At 41.6% G+C, this 15,004-nt stretch overlaps 2 protein-coding genes across 2 annotated transcripts in view; one reads left to right on the forward strand and one right to left on the reverse strand.

The window, feature by feature from the left end:
• Positions 1–15,004, forward strand: part of klhl7 (kelch-like family member 7) — a 399,517-nt gene that overhangs the window by 267,464 nt on the left and 117,049 nt on the right. The window lies entirely within an intron of this gene.
• Positions 1–15,004, reverse strand: part of rapgef5a (Rap guanine nucleotide exchange factor (GEF) 5a) — a 78,467-nt gene that overhangs the window by 38,924 nt on the left and 24,539 nt on the right. Inside the window, exons 6-8 of the mRNA XM_084081258.1 lie at positions 5,045–5,123; positions 3,628–3,676; positions 3,416–3,492 (exon numbers count right to left, since the gene is read on the reverse strand). Of these exons, the coding sequence (XP_083937384.1) occupies positions 3,416–3,492; positions 3,628–3,676; positions 5,045–5,123 (205 nt within the window). The remainder of the gene's footprint in view (positions 1–3,415; positions 3,493–3,627; positions 3,677–5,044; positions 5,124–15,004) is intronic.

Raw genomic sequence — 15,004 nt, forward strand, 5'->3', positions numbered from 1 at the left:
ATCCCTACTCGTGTGTGTGTGTGTGTGTGTGTGTGTGTGTGTGTGTGTGTGTGTGTGTGTGTGTGTGTGTGTGTGTGTGTGTGTGTGTGTGTGCGTGCGTGTGCGTGTGTGTGATGCTATCATCTGTGGCAGAACTGTGTATTTGTTTTCCTTGGAAGAGAGAGAGACAGAGAGAACTGTGTTTTGATTGGATGGGAGTTTGGTGCCCTTTCCTGTAGGCTCAACTATCCCACGTTGCCCCGCTCTACTAGAGAGTAACACACACACACACACACACACACACACACACACACACACACACACACACACACACACACACACACACACACACACACACACACACACACACACACACACACACACACACACACACACACACACACACACACAAACTCCCACGCTGCTAGTTGTTTACTAGCAAAACATAACCGAAAACAACTCTTATCTGTTAAACTGGGCGTGCATACACACACACACACACACACACACACACACACACTCCCACAATCAGAGCCAGAGTCTCCTGTCCCTGGCTTCTTCCTGTACGTCTGTTCTCAAACTTCCTGGTCTCCACAGTGAACGCACCAAGCTCAGCGACATGGAATACGTACTGTAGATGTGTTTCTTTTACACACACCCCCCACCCTCTCTTTGGGCAGAGGGTGACATAGCCAGTTTTCACATGAAAAATCCACCCACCTGGACAACCCTGGAGCTGTAAAACATTTAGTGTTATGCATCTGCCATTAAAGTTTTACCAACATCTTTCTGTGCACTGTACACCAAAAAAAAAGGACAGTGTACAGTCGACTACCTTTGAATAGGTCTTTACCAGTGGTGGAAAGTAACTAAGTACATTTACTCAAGTACTGTACTTTTAAGTATAATTTTGAGGTACTTTTACTTTACTGGAGTATTTCCAGTTTTCAGCACTTTTACTTCTACACCACTACATCTCAGAGGCAAATATTGTGCTTTTACTCCACTACAATTATTTGAAAACTTTAGTTACTAGTTACTTTGTAGATATACATGATTATATTATAAAACAAACATTAACCCCTTTAGCCCTATACCTAGGCCAGGGGTGGGCAACTTTGATGATGGAGAGGGCCACTATATTTCCACACTCACTCCAGAGGGCCACATTACATATACTGTCGGGCAGACACCCGTTATCTCCGTATTTTAAGTTTTTTAGAAAATGAATGCCGCACTGTGACACGTTTTGGGCTTGTAGATCGGCTGTTTTTGCTATTTTTGAATTGGAATCCTGAAAAGTAACATTTTTATTTAATTTAGTTATACTTATGTGAACTTTTACTAGTCATTGAAGCTACTAATATAGACTGAAGTCATTAAAGCGGGTCATGTTTGCATGTTTGGAATTGTAACAGCTGAAATCAATAATATATCAGTATTCCGATATTAACCTGCGGGCCGCATTAAGTGAAGGTGGGGGCCGCATGTGGCCCCCGGGCCGCCAGTTGCCCATGTATGTCCTAGGCTATTTGAAAATAGCCGATCTACAAGCTCACAACGCGTCGCGATGCGACGCGTTGTGAGCTTGTAGATCTGCTATTTTCAAACATTTTAGTACTTTTACTTTTGGTACTTTAAGTATATTTTGATGCCAATACTTTTGTACTTTTACTCAAGTAACATTCTGAACACAGGCCTTTTACTTGTAAGTATTTCTACATTACAGTATGGATACTTTTACTTAAGTAAAACATTTGAGTACTTTTTCCACTACTGGTCTTTGCTGAGACAAACTGAAGGAGAGATCAGCAGAAGAGCTAAGAGGGAGACAGAGTAGTGGAGACAAACGGTAGGAAAGATGAGAGGGAGACAGAGTAGTGGAGACAAACGGTAGGAAAGATGAGAGGGAGACAGAGTAGTGGAGACAAACGGTAGGAAAGATGAGAGGGACAGAGTGTAGGAGAGAGACAGTAGGAAAGCTGAGAGGGAGACAGTGTAGGAGAGACAGACAGTAGGACATCTGAGAGGGAGACAGTGTGGGAGAGAGACAGAATGTGATATCTGGGAAGGAGACAGTGTAGGAGAGAGAGACAGGATAGAGAAGGCTCTGGAAGGATTTGATCTGAGGTCAGTCAGGGTGTGTGTGTGTGTGTGTGTGTGTGTGTGTGTGTGTGTGTGTGTGTGTGTGTGTGGTTCCACTGTACTATCAACTCAACTCTTATCAACTGTTTTTCTTTTTCTTTTTTTTCTGCTCTGCTCTTCTCTACTTCTTTCATCTATGGTGAGATGGACAGAATGAATAATTGAAGGAACAGAAAAGAGTTTTCGCCTGCATGGAGCTCAGATTCAAAAGCATACAGCCCCCCCCCCTGCTCTCGTTGTGACCCCCTTTTCTCAAGTGCATTGCTCGTGCGCACGCACACATGCACACTCACTCAGTCTTGAACTCGGTGACCTCCGAATAAAGAACCCAACACACCCCTGCTCTTGGTATATGCACGTGTGTGTGTGTGTGTGTGTGTGTGTGTGTGTGTGTGTGTGTGTGTGTGTGTGTGTGTGTGTGTGTGTGTGTGTGTGTGTGTGTGTGTGTGTGTGTGTGTGTACACCAGATGTTGTTATTGTTGTCGATGAGGACAGTAGAGAAGTGACCATTATTTTGGAAGAGGGTTGTACATTCGTAGGCCTGTCGCAATTATTACACTCTCGTCTAATCGCAATTATTTTCCATAATCGTCGTAATCATTTCCATGATGTTGATTGAATCTGCTATTTCTGCTATTTTTTTTTTGTATAATAACATTAAATATGTCAGTAATTTATTTTTATATTGAAGTTATTTGTCAAATCTGCCCTGTGCAAGTTCTGATTACGAAGCCTAAAAGGCAAACAGACATTTCATTTGTATTCATATGTTCCAAAGTTCAAAATTAAATCGTTAATCGCAATTATTTGTGTGACAACTAATCGTCAACTTAAATGTGTAATCGTGACAGCCCTATACAGCCCTATGCGACCACAGTCTGGAAGAGGCATTCCTTACCACGGTGCTAAAGTACCAACGTCTTAAGGATGCTATTATACAGCTTGGTTACAAATGTGTTCATATTTGGAAGCCTCGGTAATGTCCATAAATGAGTTGTGAGAGGTCTGCAGTCCCAGGCCAAGAGCTATAAGGCATTGGCTACATTCTGTTCAGTGTCAGTGTGATAATTGGCAGTCGCCACATACAGTATGGAGGACACCATGCTCTCTGTATCCGTGATCTGTATCCTGAAACACTTGATGTTGGGTTTCCCCAAGGTTGTGCATCTACTATTGTTTGTGTTCAAGAATTTCTTGCTAAATGTGAACGCAAATAAAGATGTTAAGTGTGTGTGTGTGTGTGTGTGTGTGTGTGTCTGTGTGTGTGTGTGTGTGTGTGTGTGTGTCATACCGGGCTGCTCTCCTCGCTGGGCGTGCGAGGCTCTGGGTGGTGTGTGCTCTCCGACGTCTCAGAGTCCCGCTCTGACACTGCAGGCGAAAGTCACACACACACACACACACACAAAACGGGATGAAGTCACACTCACATGACTTTCAATTTTCTTTAAAAAAAAAAGACAAGAAAATCACAAAATACTGCCAACACAAAAAAAACACACTTACAAGCTTTGCGAGTCTTGCGGGCAAGGGCAGCTGCCAGCTCACTTTGTACCTGTTGGAAAAGGAAAAAAAACATGTCATTACTGACTCACAGACACACACATACACACACACACACACACACACACACACACACACACACACACACACACACACACACACACACACACACACACACACACACACACACACACACACACACACACACACACACACACACACGGGCAACCTCATGACAGTTCTGCAGTTTGTAGGGAGGCAGCCAGCACTGTATTAAGCATCCACATCTCAACAAACTCCCCATTGATATGCAGGTGTGAGTGTGAGTGTGTGTGTGTGTGTGTGTGTGTGTGTGTGTGTGTGTGTGTGTGTGTGTGTGTGTGTGTGTGTGTGTGTGTGTGTGTGTGTGTGTGTGTATGTGTGCGCGTTCACTGAATAGCTTGAAGTAAAGTGATTGCCAATCCAAACATCTTCTATAATGTGATGTTGATAGGTGTTGGGAGTTCTTTTTTTGTATCATGAACCACTCAACAAAATAAAGAGTGTAATAACATGATGACTGATGATGGACTTATTATTATTACATAACGCTGCTGTATTTCTATGAGGATGCTGCTATTTGACGTGGGTGCACCAACAACAAAAAAAAGCCATTGTATTCTGAATACAATGACAAGAAACATCTTATCGTCGCTAGCGTCATGTCCAGGGTGTAATTGTACGTCAAGTTGCCTCACGCTACAGAAACAGGAGATAGGCTCCTTACTGATCATATCTGTCGGGTGGAAACCTCACGTCCAAAACTGTTACTTTTCAGGATTAAAATTCTAAATTAGCAAAAAATTGCAGATCAACAAGCTCAAAACGTGTCGCTTGGCGCAGCGTCTCGAGCTTGTATATCTGTTACTTAGTTCTACTACTTGATGCTTTTGTGCAAACCAAAGACTGTAAAAAAAGAATGGACAAAGTGACACCATTGGTTTCTACAGACCTGTTTTGAAGCCTGTTTTTCAGCGATTTCAAATCCGCCATCTTTCTATATCCGGTCCGAAATGCTACCAGAAACCACTACTATTGGCTGCAACCGCAGTGAGGGCGGGTCTTTACTCGGTAGAACTAGTAGAAACCCTATAAACACACCCTACTTAATCATTAATTTTAAAATTAATGGGACCATAATTTACTAAACGCATATCATGATGATTTGAAAAATACTTTAAACTAGCGATTGATAAAAACATAAAATGTTTATGAAAAGGTTTAATAAAATCAAGTGTAAAGTTCGCCCAAAAGGTCATTGGCTGAGATTATAATGTATTGTTGGGCCATTAACAGGAACAGCGGGCTGAAAGAGAACCGGGAAGTGACCTTCCATTCCAGTGGAGATTCCTTGCCGCCTGGTGCAGACAAACACACTTACCGTGGAAGTGAGTCTCTCTAGAGCTTTCATCTGGAGAATCTCACTGCAGATGTCTCTGTTCCCCTCAGAGTCCTCCTCCCTAGAACACACACACACACACACACACACACACACACACACACACACACACACACACACACACACACACACACACACACACACACACACACACACACACACACACACACACACACACACACACACACACACACACAGTTAATTACTGTTGACCAGTGAGTTGTTCTGATGGCATCAAACTGTCCCCAGAGAACAAGCAATAGCCAGGGGCAACAGTGGAGTGTTCTACATTGCCCCCTGGTTTACTGGGACAGTACTACAGTCACACCACTGCTATCGTAATAATCGTAGTGACTATACGCTACACTGAACAGTAATTAAAAATAAATAAATAAATGAAAGGATGAGAGAGGGGATTAACCTAAACCCCTTAGACTAAACCCAAACCAATATTAACGCTGCAATCCGGAACTTATTTTTAATGAATAAAATATTTGAACCAATATTTATGGTAGAGTAGGTTAAGTCAAAATAAATGTCTGAGCGCATAAGCCCAGTATCTCCCCTGGTCAACAGGGGACTCCCTCTTGGATGAGTAGATGTTTGGTATTTTATTATCATTTAAAAAAAATATATACTGTATATAAAAATGAAAAAAGTAATTGAAAAAAAAACACGGCCTCCTCACGCATTTGAAGGACAATATCAGTCACCAGGACCAAGGACATGTCTTTTCAATGTATCTAACATGGTTAAAATGGAGTTTTAAAGTTACAATGGGTTTGAATAGGAAGAGGGGCGTGTCTGATAAAATGTATATCAAATATCGAAATACTGAATCAAGCAACTTAAAAACTGTCTGGGGTGCACACAAACGCCCGAGTAGACGTTAAAATGAAATATGCCTTTAAGTGGTTAACCAGATCTGCTTATGTGCACAAACTGCTTGACATATCCATACACCCCAAAAGACTAAACACTGATGTGACTCAGCTTTGATATAAATAAACAAAATCAATACTACAATATTTTCATCATACAAGCACTAGTCTGAACTCGGAACAACATTTTTGCCAAATATTAGGTTCATACTCTACAAAGAATTACAACAACCTGAAAGAACAGTTGATAATTGATTCAATAATAATACAGGAATAACATTAGTGCAATGTGTGAATGTACATTCACTCAGTAGACTACAGATAACTACAGTAGACTAGACAGGCAACCGGCAAAGCTATGAAGTTTAAATTCTGTAAAAATGTAAAGGCATTTAGGAGGAATAGCTAATTATATCAGAGCCCCAGGATCCAGTGCACCAGTTTTCATGATAAACAATAAATGTTATACAGCGCAGAATTAGTGCATGAAAAAACAAGTAGTGCTGGAATGTGCATAACTGCACTACAGTGTGACAAAATGTTTTGGTCGGCTACCTTTTTTCACTTTTTGATTGATTGATTACTTTATTAACAGTTTGCACACAAAAAGGCACGGTGACACAAATGGTTTTGTTTTAGTTGACTATGACTAAAACTAAATAAAAATTTGCTGGCAAAATGAAGACTGCTGCACTACAGTTACAGCTTTTATGCACATCGTGCTGCATAATCTATATGAAATGTGCTGTTCCGAGGACAGTGGGTGTCGTTTGTTTCCCGTAAAGCCCTTTGAGACTGCAGCAGTGATTAAGGGCTATACAAATACATTTGCTATGCAAATAAAATGACATTTATAGGTTAACTGATTCATTGACTAATTGGTGTGTGTGTGTGTGTGTGTGTGTGTGTGTGTGTGTGTGTGTGTGTGTGTGTGTGTGTGTGTGTGTGTGTGTGTGTGTGTGTGTGTGTGTGTGTGTGTGTGTGTGTGTGTGTGTGTGTGTGTGTGTGTGTGTGTGTGTGTGTGTCCATAAAGGCAAAATTAGACGATAATAATAATTGAGGGCCAGTACACCATCAATTAACCAAATTAACCCCTATTCTGGCCATGTCATACTAGGCGAACATTCGCCAAATATAGCGGATCGTGATGCGTTGTGAGCTTCGGCGAAGAGAGTTGTGTAGATGGAAAAAAGGAGCACACCATAGGCCTATATATAGGCCTACGGTTTAAGTTGTTAATTAAACCCTGAGCAAGCAAGGGTCCATTTTTACTATCTCAGAGTTAAACTAACACTTTGGGATTTGGCTGTGTAAAGGTTAAAAAGGGCCACTTTCCATTGAGTTATTTTTTTTTACCTATAAAATATACATCATACATAAAAAACGATATGCTACATTATGTAGTGTGTGTGACTAGGCTCTGTCACGTTCCTCCCCCTCCCCCAGTCTTTGTGAAGCTCTAGCGTATATACAGTACATATACTGCATGTTAGGGCTGAACGATTTTGGGAAAAAATCTAATTGCGATTTTTCTGACCGATATTGCGATTGCGATTTGATTGCGATTTTTTTAATTAAAAAAAAAAAAAATCTTAAACATTTTTTTAAAGTCAAGCTTCAGTTTAGTATTCACTGTGTACGTTTAAAAAGTAATTGGAAGTAATGGAACATTACCAAATGGCATACCATTTATTTACTGTTCTAGATTCTAATAAATAAGGATGAGAACTAAAAGATATGAATTGCTTCATTGCTTCCAACATGTATCTTCCAAGTACTTTTTTCCCCATGTATATATTTAAACATTTAGCTGGAATAGAAATAGCTTATTTTTGTAAACAACCCAACATTGAACTTGTTGTCATTAACTTATGGCTCAAGAAGAGAAGCTTTTTCTGAAATGAAGTTCAATAAATAAAAATAAAATTAAACAAATAATTACCATTTCGTGTAAACAATTCACAGCAGTGAAATAAGTAAGTCTTTCACTTATGGCTCCAGAAGCATATTTACTGATATCCAGTATTTAGCTTATGTAGATTAACATTCAACTAAAATTAACACTTTTTTGTCTCACAAGGCAAAGTCCTCTCCTACTGTACATTGTATTACTACTACTCCTTGGAAGTGAAAAACTCAGAATACATAACGCAGTGGTGGAAAGTAACTAAGTACATTTACTTAAGTACTGTACTAAGTACAATTTTGAGGTATTTGTACTTCACTTGAGTATTTCTAATTTCCAATACTTTAACTCCTACTCCACTACATCTCAGAGGCAAATATTGTACTTTTACTCCACTACAATTATTTGAGAACTTTAGTGACTAGTTACTTTGCAGATATAAATTATAATATTATAAAACCTACATTAACCACTTTAGCCCTATTTTATACCTAGGTAATTTGAAAATAGCCGATCTACAAGCTCACAACTCGCCGCGATGCGACGCGTTGTGAGCTTGTAGATCTGCTTTCAAACATTAGTATTTTTACTTTTGGTACTTTAAGTACATTTTACTTAAATACTAATATACTAATAAAATACTAACCAATACTTTTGTAGGCCTACTTTTATTCAAGTCAATTTTGAATTTGGGATTTTTACTTGTAAGAGAGTACTTCTACATTGCAGTATTGATACTTTTATTTAAGTACAACATTTGAGTACTTTTTCCACCACTGTACATAAGTGACAAAGATACAGTTCATAGTCGCTTCTTTTGTTTTGGGCTTGTTTTCATAGACAGGGTTGCTTATTTCTCTCTCAAACCCTGGCAACACTGACCAGGAAGTGCTTTGCATCGTATTGTTGTTTACATTGGATCACAGCATCCGACAGTAATAGTGTAATAATGATGGGAAAAATATAAGTTACACTTACAGAAACAAACATAGATATGAGCAACACTACTACTACACTACTTGTGTCGAACCGAAAATAATGTTTTACCGCTACGCGCGGCATCGGGGACTTAAGTTGCGCAACGCGGCCGCTCGACAAACTTTAACCTAACTCTATGAGAGGGACAGAGCGAGAGAGAGAGAGAGGGGGGGAGGGGGGGGGGCGCTGCCCTCTCGCTCCCTGTAGAGAGAGGCAGCCACTCTGGATAGAAGGAGACAAGTCCCGCGGGTGCTCTGGGATTAATATTAATATTACAATTATTTATTATGATAAAATAAAAAAATAAAAAATCGCGGCCTTTGCGATTAGCTAATCGCGTGGTTTCAAATCGCGATTTCGGTTTGAAAACGATTAATCGTTCAGCCTTACTGCATGTCTCTCACCACCAACCCCACCCCACTCTTCTCTCTCTTAAATGTGGTTTCATGTAAAGTAGCTCCACGACACTCCTCTTCATTGATGTGTGTGTGTGTGTGTGTGTGTGTGTGTGTGTGTGTGTGTGTGTGTGTGTGTGTGTGTGTGTGTGTGTGTGTGTGTGTGTGTGTGTGTGTGTGCGTGCATGTCAGCGTGCCCTTGTAAGAGGATGTACTGTGTGTAAAGACGTGTAATCAATCCCTCGTTGAACATGCGTCTCACGTGAACAGGTGGTTGTGTGTTGCTAAGCTGCACATTATTCCCAGAGAAATAATGAGGGGGCTGTAGCGTTTTGTCTTTAAGAGAAGCAGACTACCCCTCAGCTAATATGTTATATAAAACCACACACTCACAAACACAAACAAACACTCTCTCCCTCACATACACACACACACAAATTTGCATACAATTTGGATTTTATAAGCGGCTTCAGTGGCATTGGTAATAGCTGTGTAGGTGGAAGTAAGATGGGGCTCTGTGTGTGTGTGTGTGTGTGTGTGTGTGTGTGTGTGTGTGTGTGTGTGTGTGTGTGTGTGTGTGTGTGTGTGTGTGTGTGTGTGTGTGTGAGAGAGATATCTGATAAAAGCATGATGGATGTGCTAGCGGGTGGTGATGATAAGATCTATGTGTCGGCTTTACTAAGAGAGGACATGCAGCCCTGAGCCTGAACACTTCACTATCACCTCACACCAAGGAGAGACTGAACACTTCACTATCACCTCACACCAAGGAGACTGAACACTTCACTATCACCTCACACCAAGTAGAGAGACTGAACACTTCACTATCACCTCACACCAAGTAGAGAGAGACTGAACACTTCACTGTCTGTCACCTCACACCAAGTAGAGAGAGACTGAACACTTCACTATCACCTCACACCAAGTAGAGAGAGACTGAACACTTCACTATCACCTCACACCAAGTAGAGAGACTGAACACTTCACTATCACCTCACACCAAGTAGAGAGAGACTGAACACTTCACTATCACCTCACACCAAGTAGAGAGACTGAACACTTCACTATCACCTCACACCAAGTAGAGAGAGACTGAACACTTCACTATCACCTCACACCAAGTAGAGAGACTGAACACTTCACTATCACCTCACACCAAGTAGAGAGAGACTGAACACTTCACTATCACCTCACACCAAGTAGAGAGAGACTGAACACTTCACTATCACCTCACACCAAGGAGAGACTGAACATTCAGTATCACCTCACACCAAGTAGAGAGAGAGACGGAAACAAATGCAGTGTGTTCGGATATAAGGCACTGAGTGCACTGGTCCAATACAAACCAATACGTGAGTGCACTCCCGGTGCAGCTATAGGCTGAGAGTACGGGTGCAACGATAATCAAATGAATCAATTTAATCAATATCATTTTTTTTTAATAACAATCGATTTGGGGTCGCAATGTGTAGATTATAATTCTGGCAATATATAAAAATTAGGTACATTTTTTATTGATTATTCTAAAAAGCAATCAATAGAATTATCACCAAGAAAATAACCGCTGGCCGCAGCCCTAGTTGAGAGAGGGAGAGAAAGCAACAGACAGACAGAAATCCGGACAGGTAAGCAAGCAACAAAAAATCTGAATTACAAAACAGTATACAAACAAAGAAAAGAAGAACAACAGTTAACGGCTGGAAGACTGACATTCAAAACGGGAGAGTTTGCCCTGACAAAAGAATGGAACCACAATGGGATGCTTGCTTCCGGGGCGAGAATATTTTACAGGGTTTGGATTGGTTGTTGAGCCCTCCGGCCTGTATCATAGTCCGTGGAGATGAGATCCTTGCCGTTGAGTGCGATCCCATTCTCTTGAACGCACTTTTGTATACCGATAATAATGCACCAGGCGGCTTGAGCAGCCACAATGGATCTGCCCACTGATGTTTTCCAGTGACGCCAACCGAAGAACCAGATGAACCCTAGCGCATTGGTTCTCAAAGTGGGGTCTGGGGACCCCCAGGGGTCCTTGGGGGGGTACCAGGGGGTCCCCAGCTAAATTAGTTAATAAAGCATCACAATCATTTTAACCCCTTTATCCATATGTTATACTTTGGCTATTCAAGACTGTGGCTATGATCTAGTAGATCTTCTATTTTTGAAAAATCTTGAAAATGTGTGCAAATCTTTACATCTTTTTGTTTAAAGGCAAACATTTTTAAACACAAATCTTTGCTTATGGGGGTCCCTGGAAAAACATATTTTCCGATGGGGGTCCGTGGCCACAGACATATTAATTTGGGGGTCCTTGGCACGAAAATGTTTGAGAACCACTGCCCTAGCGCCCCTATTCTGGACATGTCGTAATAGGCGAACATTTGGCAAACAACACAGCGTTGCAACACGACACGTTGTGAGTGTGTACATCGGCTAATTTTGGCGAAGAGATTTGGTGTAGAGGGAACTGAGGGGCCCAAGTAGGGACCACTGGGGGGACCCCTGTCAGTGAAGTACATTTTAGCAGTTAGGGCGAATCAAACGGGACGAGCTTCGTCACCGGGCAGCTAAACATTTACAAGGACACGAGGGCAAGACCCACCGGGTTCTCACACAATCCACTTTCCTGAATGTCTAATCAACTTTAATACCCGTACACTGTAAAAACACGCACGGTACGGTAAAGACGGTAACGCTAACACAATGACCTTAAAAGGGTAAAAAAAAAATCTCCCAAGTTAAATGAACACTTCGGATTTTACCGTGTAAGCATTAGCATCTTGTTTCATAATGTACAACCTGTGTACACACACACACACACACACAGAGACTTGACACCAACGAGCAACACAACACTGATTCAATGCTTGTTTTTTTTTTTCATTTTGGCGGCATGTACTAGGCCTACGGCTGTAACCGCACTACCTCGTCTCATGTGACACAGGCACAGGAAAATGTCTGTCCTTCTCGCCTTAATATTCAGCTGAAATGTTGCTGCGTTGGTAAATCATAAATCTTAGGCGAATAAAACAAAAGGTCGAGGGATTGTCTCTTGGCGGCGGGCGGCTGCGTGTTGTTGGCGTGTCAAAGAGAGCGGAGCACTTTCAAACGCTGCTGTACATGTATGTAGAACATGTGCAGCTACGGGAGCAGAAAAATGATACGAGAAATGGAGCGGTGCATGGCCCTGCCCTACGCACACACACACACACACACACACACGCACGCACGCACACACACGCACACGCACTCCACTGTGCAAAGATTCTTTGAAGTCAACACAGATACACGTGTCGACATGCGCTCTCGTTCCATCATCATCATTGCTCTTCTTTTCACCATCTGCTCTTCTCCCTTCCCCCTACCTTTCCCTTCCCCTCTCTCTCCCTGTCCATCTATTTCGTTCCTCTACCTTCCTCTCTCTCTCTCTCTCTCTCTCTCTGTCTGTCTGTCTCCTTCTTTCTCTCTTCCTCACTCTTTACCAGGGTTTGAATCTCTGAGTGTGTGTGGGGGGGGGGTGGGGGGAGGGGAACCATGCCTTTGCTTTCGATATCTCCCCTCTGGTTATACATTTTTATCAGACTGGATCCCTACGTTTGGTCAGACTGAATGCATTTCCTTTCGGGAAATGAAGACTGTCTGATGTATTTGATATTTATGTTGGATTAACCTCGTGTCACCAGGCTGACAGATACTTTCCTGGTCCTATTAGGTTAATAAACGTACCCCGCTGTTTTTTTGTTTTTGTTTGGTTTTTATACAAATCAAACCCTGTCCGCCTGTCTCTCTTTACTACCGTTTTCATGTCTGAGTGACAGATTGGGTTCAGTAGCAGCAGTCTCAGCAGGAGGAACCCAGTACACTCTGGCTGCCTGTGAATGGCACTGCGAGCAGTGTTGCCAGATCTCGCGAGGGAAACAAGCAACCAGGTCTATGAAAACAAGCTCAAAAGAAGCGACTAGGGCAACGGCATTTTGAAATCGACGATTTAACAACATTAGGAAACAAGCACCAAAAATCTACTACACTTTAAAAAAAATCCAACCACCACCAATAGTTACAAGCCACTTTACAGAAAAAACAAGCCCAAAGTCGCTTATAATAAGCGGACATGGAAACACTGACAGCGAGTGTCTGGGTGCATGCGTACGTACGTGCATGCGTACGTGTGTCTGAACCTAGCATACCTTGCACTTTCTGCTGCGAGAAAACGGCGTGTGTCTGTTCTTTCATACATACACACCTACCTAGTACCTCTTGGGCAGGCGTGCGCATGTTGCTTCCACATGTCTTGAGTGTGTGTGCAGTGTGCACGCATCATACAGATAAAGGATTTGGCAGTCTGTGAGAAGAGATTAGGTTGAACCGTGGGGGGAATTTTGAGTAAAGCCTGATTTACTCGGTTTGCTCGCCGTGTGGTGCATCGGAAATATCAGATCTACAAGCTCACGCCGCAGCTTGTACTGCAGAACGACTCGGGTGCACGACACCAGCGGTGCACAAGTATAAATCTTTATGCTGAGGCTCGCTGCCAAGGATGCACGTTGACACCCTTGCCAAGTGCACGCATTGCTTAGGTAACACGTGCAATGATGCGCAGGATTTACATGCTTTTGCATAGTAAATGAATGGCAGAGCCGGATGATCTTCCTGCAGCATTTGTGTTCGTGCTGCTAAGGGAGATGCCGAGCTTATGGATAAACAATTTGGTGATCATGGGGGGGCGCACCTGACCAATACAAACCAGGGGCTTGCCTTTGTGGATTGTAGTGGAAAAGGTACTCACATTTCTTACTTAAAAAGGGATAGTTATCGATTAGTCACCCCATTGAGACTTAACTTCATGGATATTTTTTTGTTTTTGTCACATTTCTAAGCCAATAATTTGATGACCAGCGGACCGGTAGGCAGCGGTTCCGGTAGGAGACACAAAGGAGACTCTTTGTGTCTACTACCGGAACCGCTGCCGGTCATCAAAATATTGGCTTAGTAATGCGACAAAAACAAAAAAATATCCATGAATTCAAGTCTCCATGGGGTGACTAATCGATAACTATGTCATTTTTGTCATTTTGAACTATCCCTTCAGTAAAAGTATCAATACTGCAATGTACACTCTGTTACAAGTAAAGTCTGGAATTCAAAATTTACTTGAGTAAAAGTACAAAAGTAGAAAAGTACTATTATGCAGAATGTCCCTTTTCACAACTTTTCAAATGTATAAAATAATTTGAAAATAGCCGATCTACAAGCTCACAATGCGTCACACCGCAACGCATTGTGAGCTTGTAGATCGGCTATTTTCAAATGTACATAGGGCTGAAGTGATTAATGTATGTTATGTAATAATAATAAGAATCTACAAAGTAACTAGTAACTAAAGTTTTCAAATAATTGCAGTGGAGTAAAAGTATAATATTTGCCTCTGAGATGTAGTGGAGTAGAAGTAAAAGTATTGAACATTTGAAATACTCCGGTAAAGTAAAAATACATCAAAATTGTACTTAAGTACAGTACTTGAGTAAATATTAGTAGTAGTTCTTAGTTACTTTACATCACTATTAACACAATAGTATAGAGCCCTGAGGGACCCCATATGGTCAACCATATGGGGTTTAAGTGGTTAAGAGTGTTGGTTAGAGCAAAGAAGACTATACTGTACTGTAGTCAAAATGTCACTGGTTTGAGTCAAAGTCCTGGGTTGAAGGCGATCTACGACTAAAATATACTATAAAGCACAAAAACAATACAGACTAATGCAATTTCCAAATCACAGGAATCT

Source organism: Gymnoscopelus microlampas (genome assembly GCF_963454915.1).
Source record: "Gymnoscopelus microlampas genome assembly, chromosome: 15".
NCBI classification, from domain to species: domain Eukaryota; kingdom Metazoa; phylum Chordata; class Actinopteri; order Myctophiformes; family Myctophidae; genus Gymnoscopelus; species Gymnoscopelus microlampas.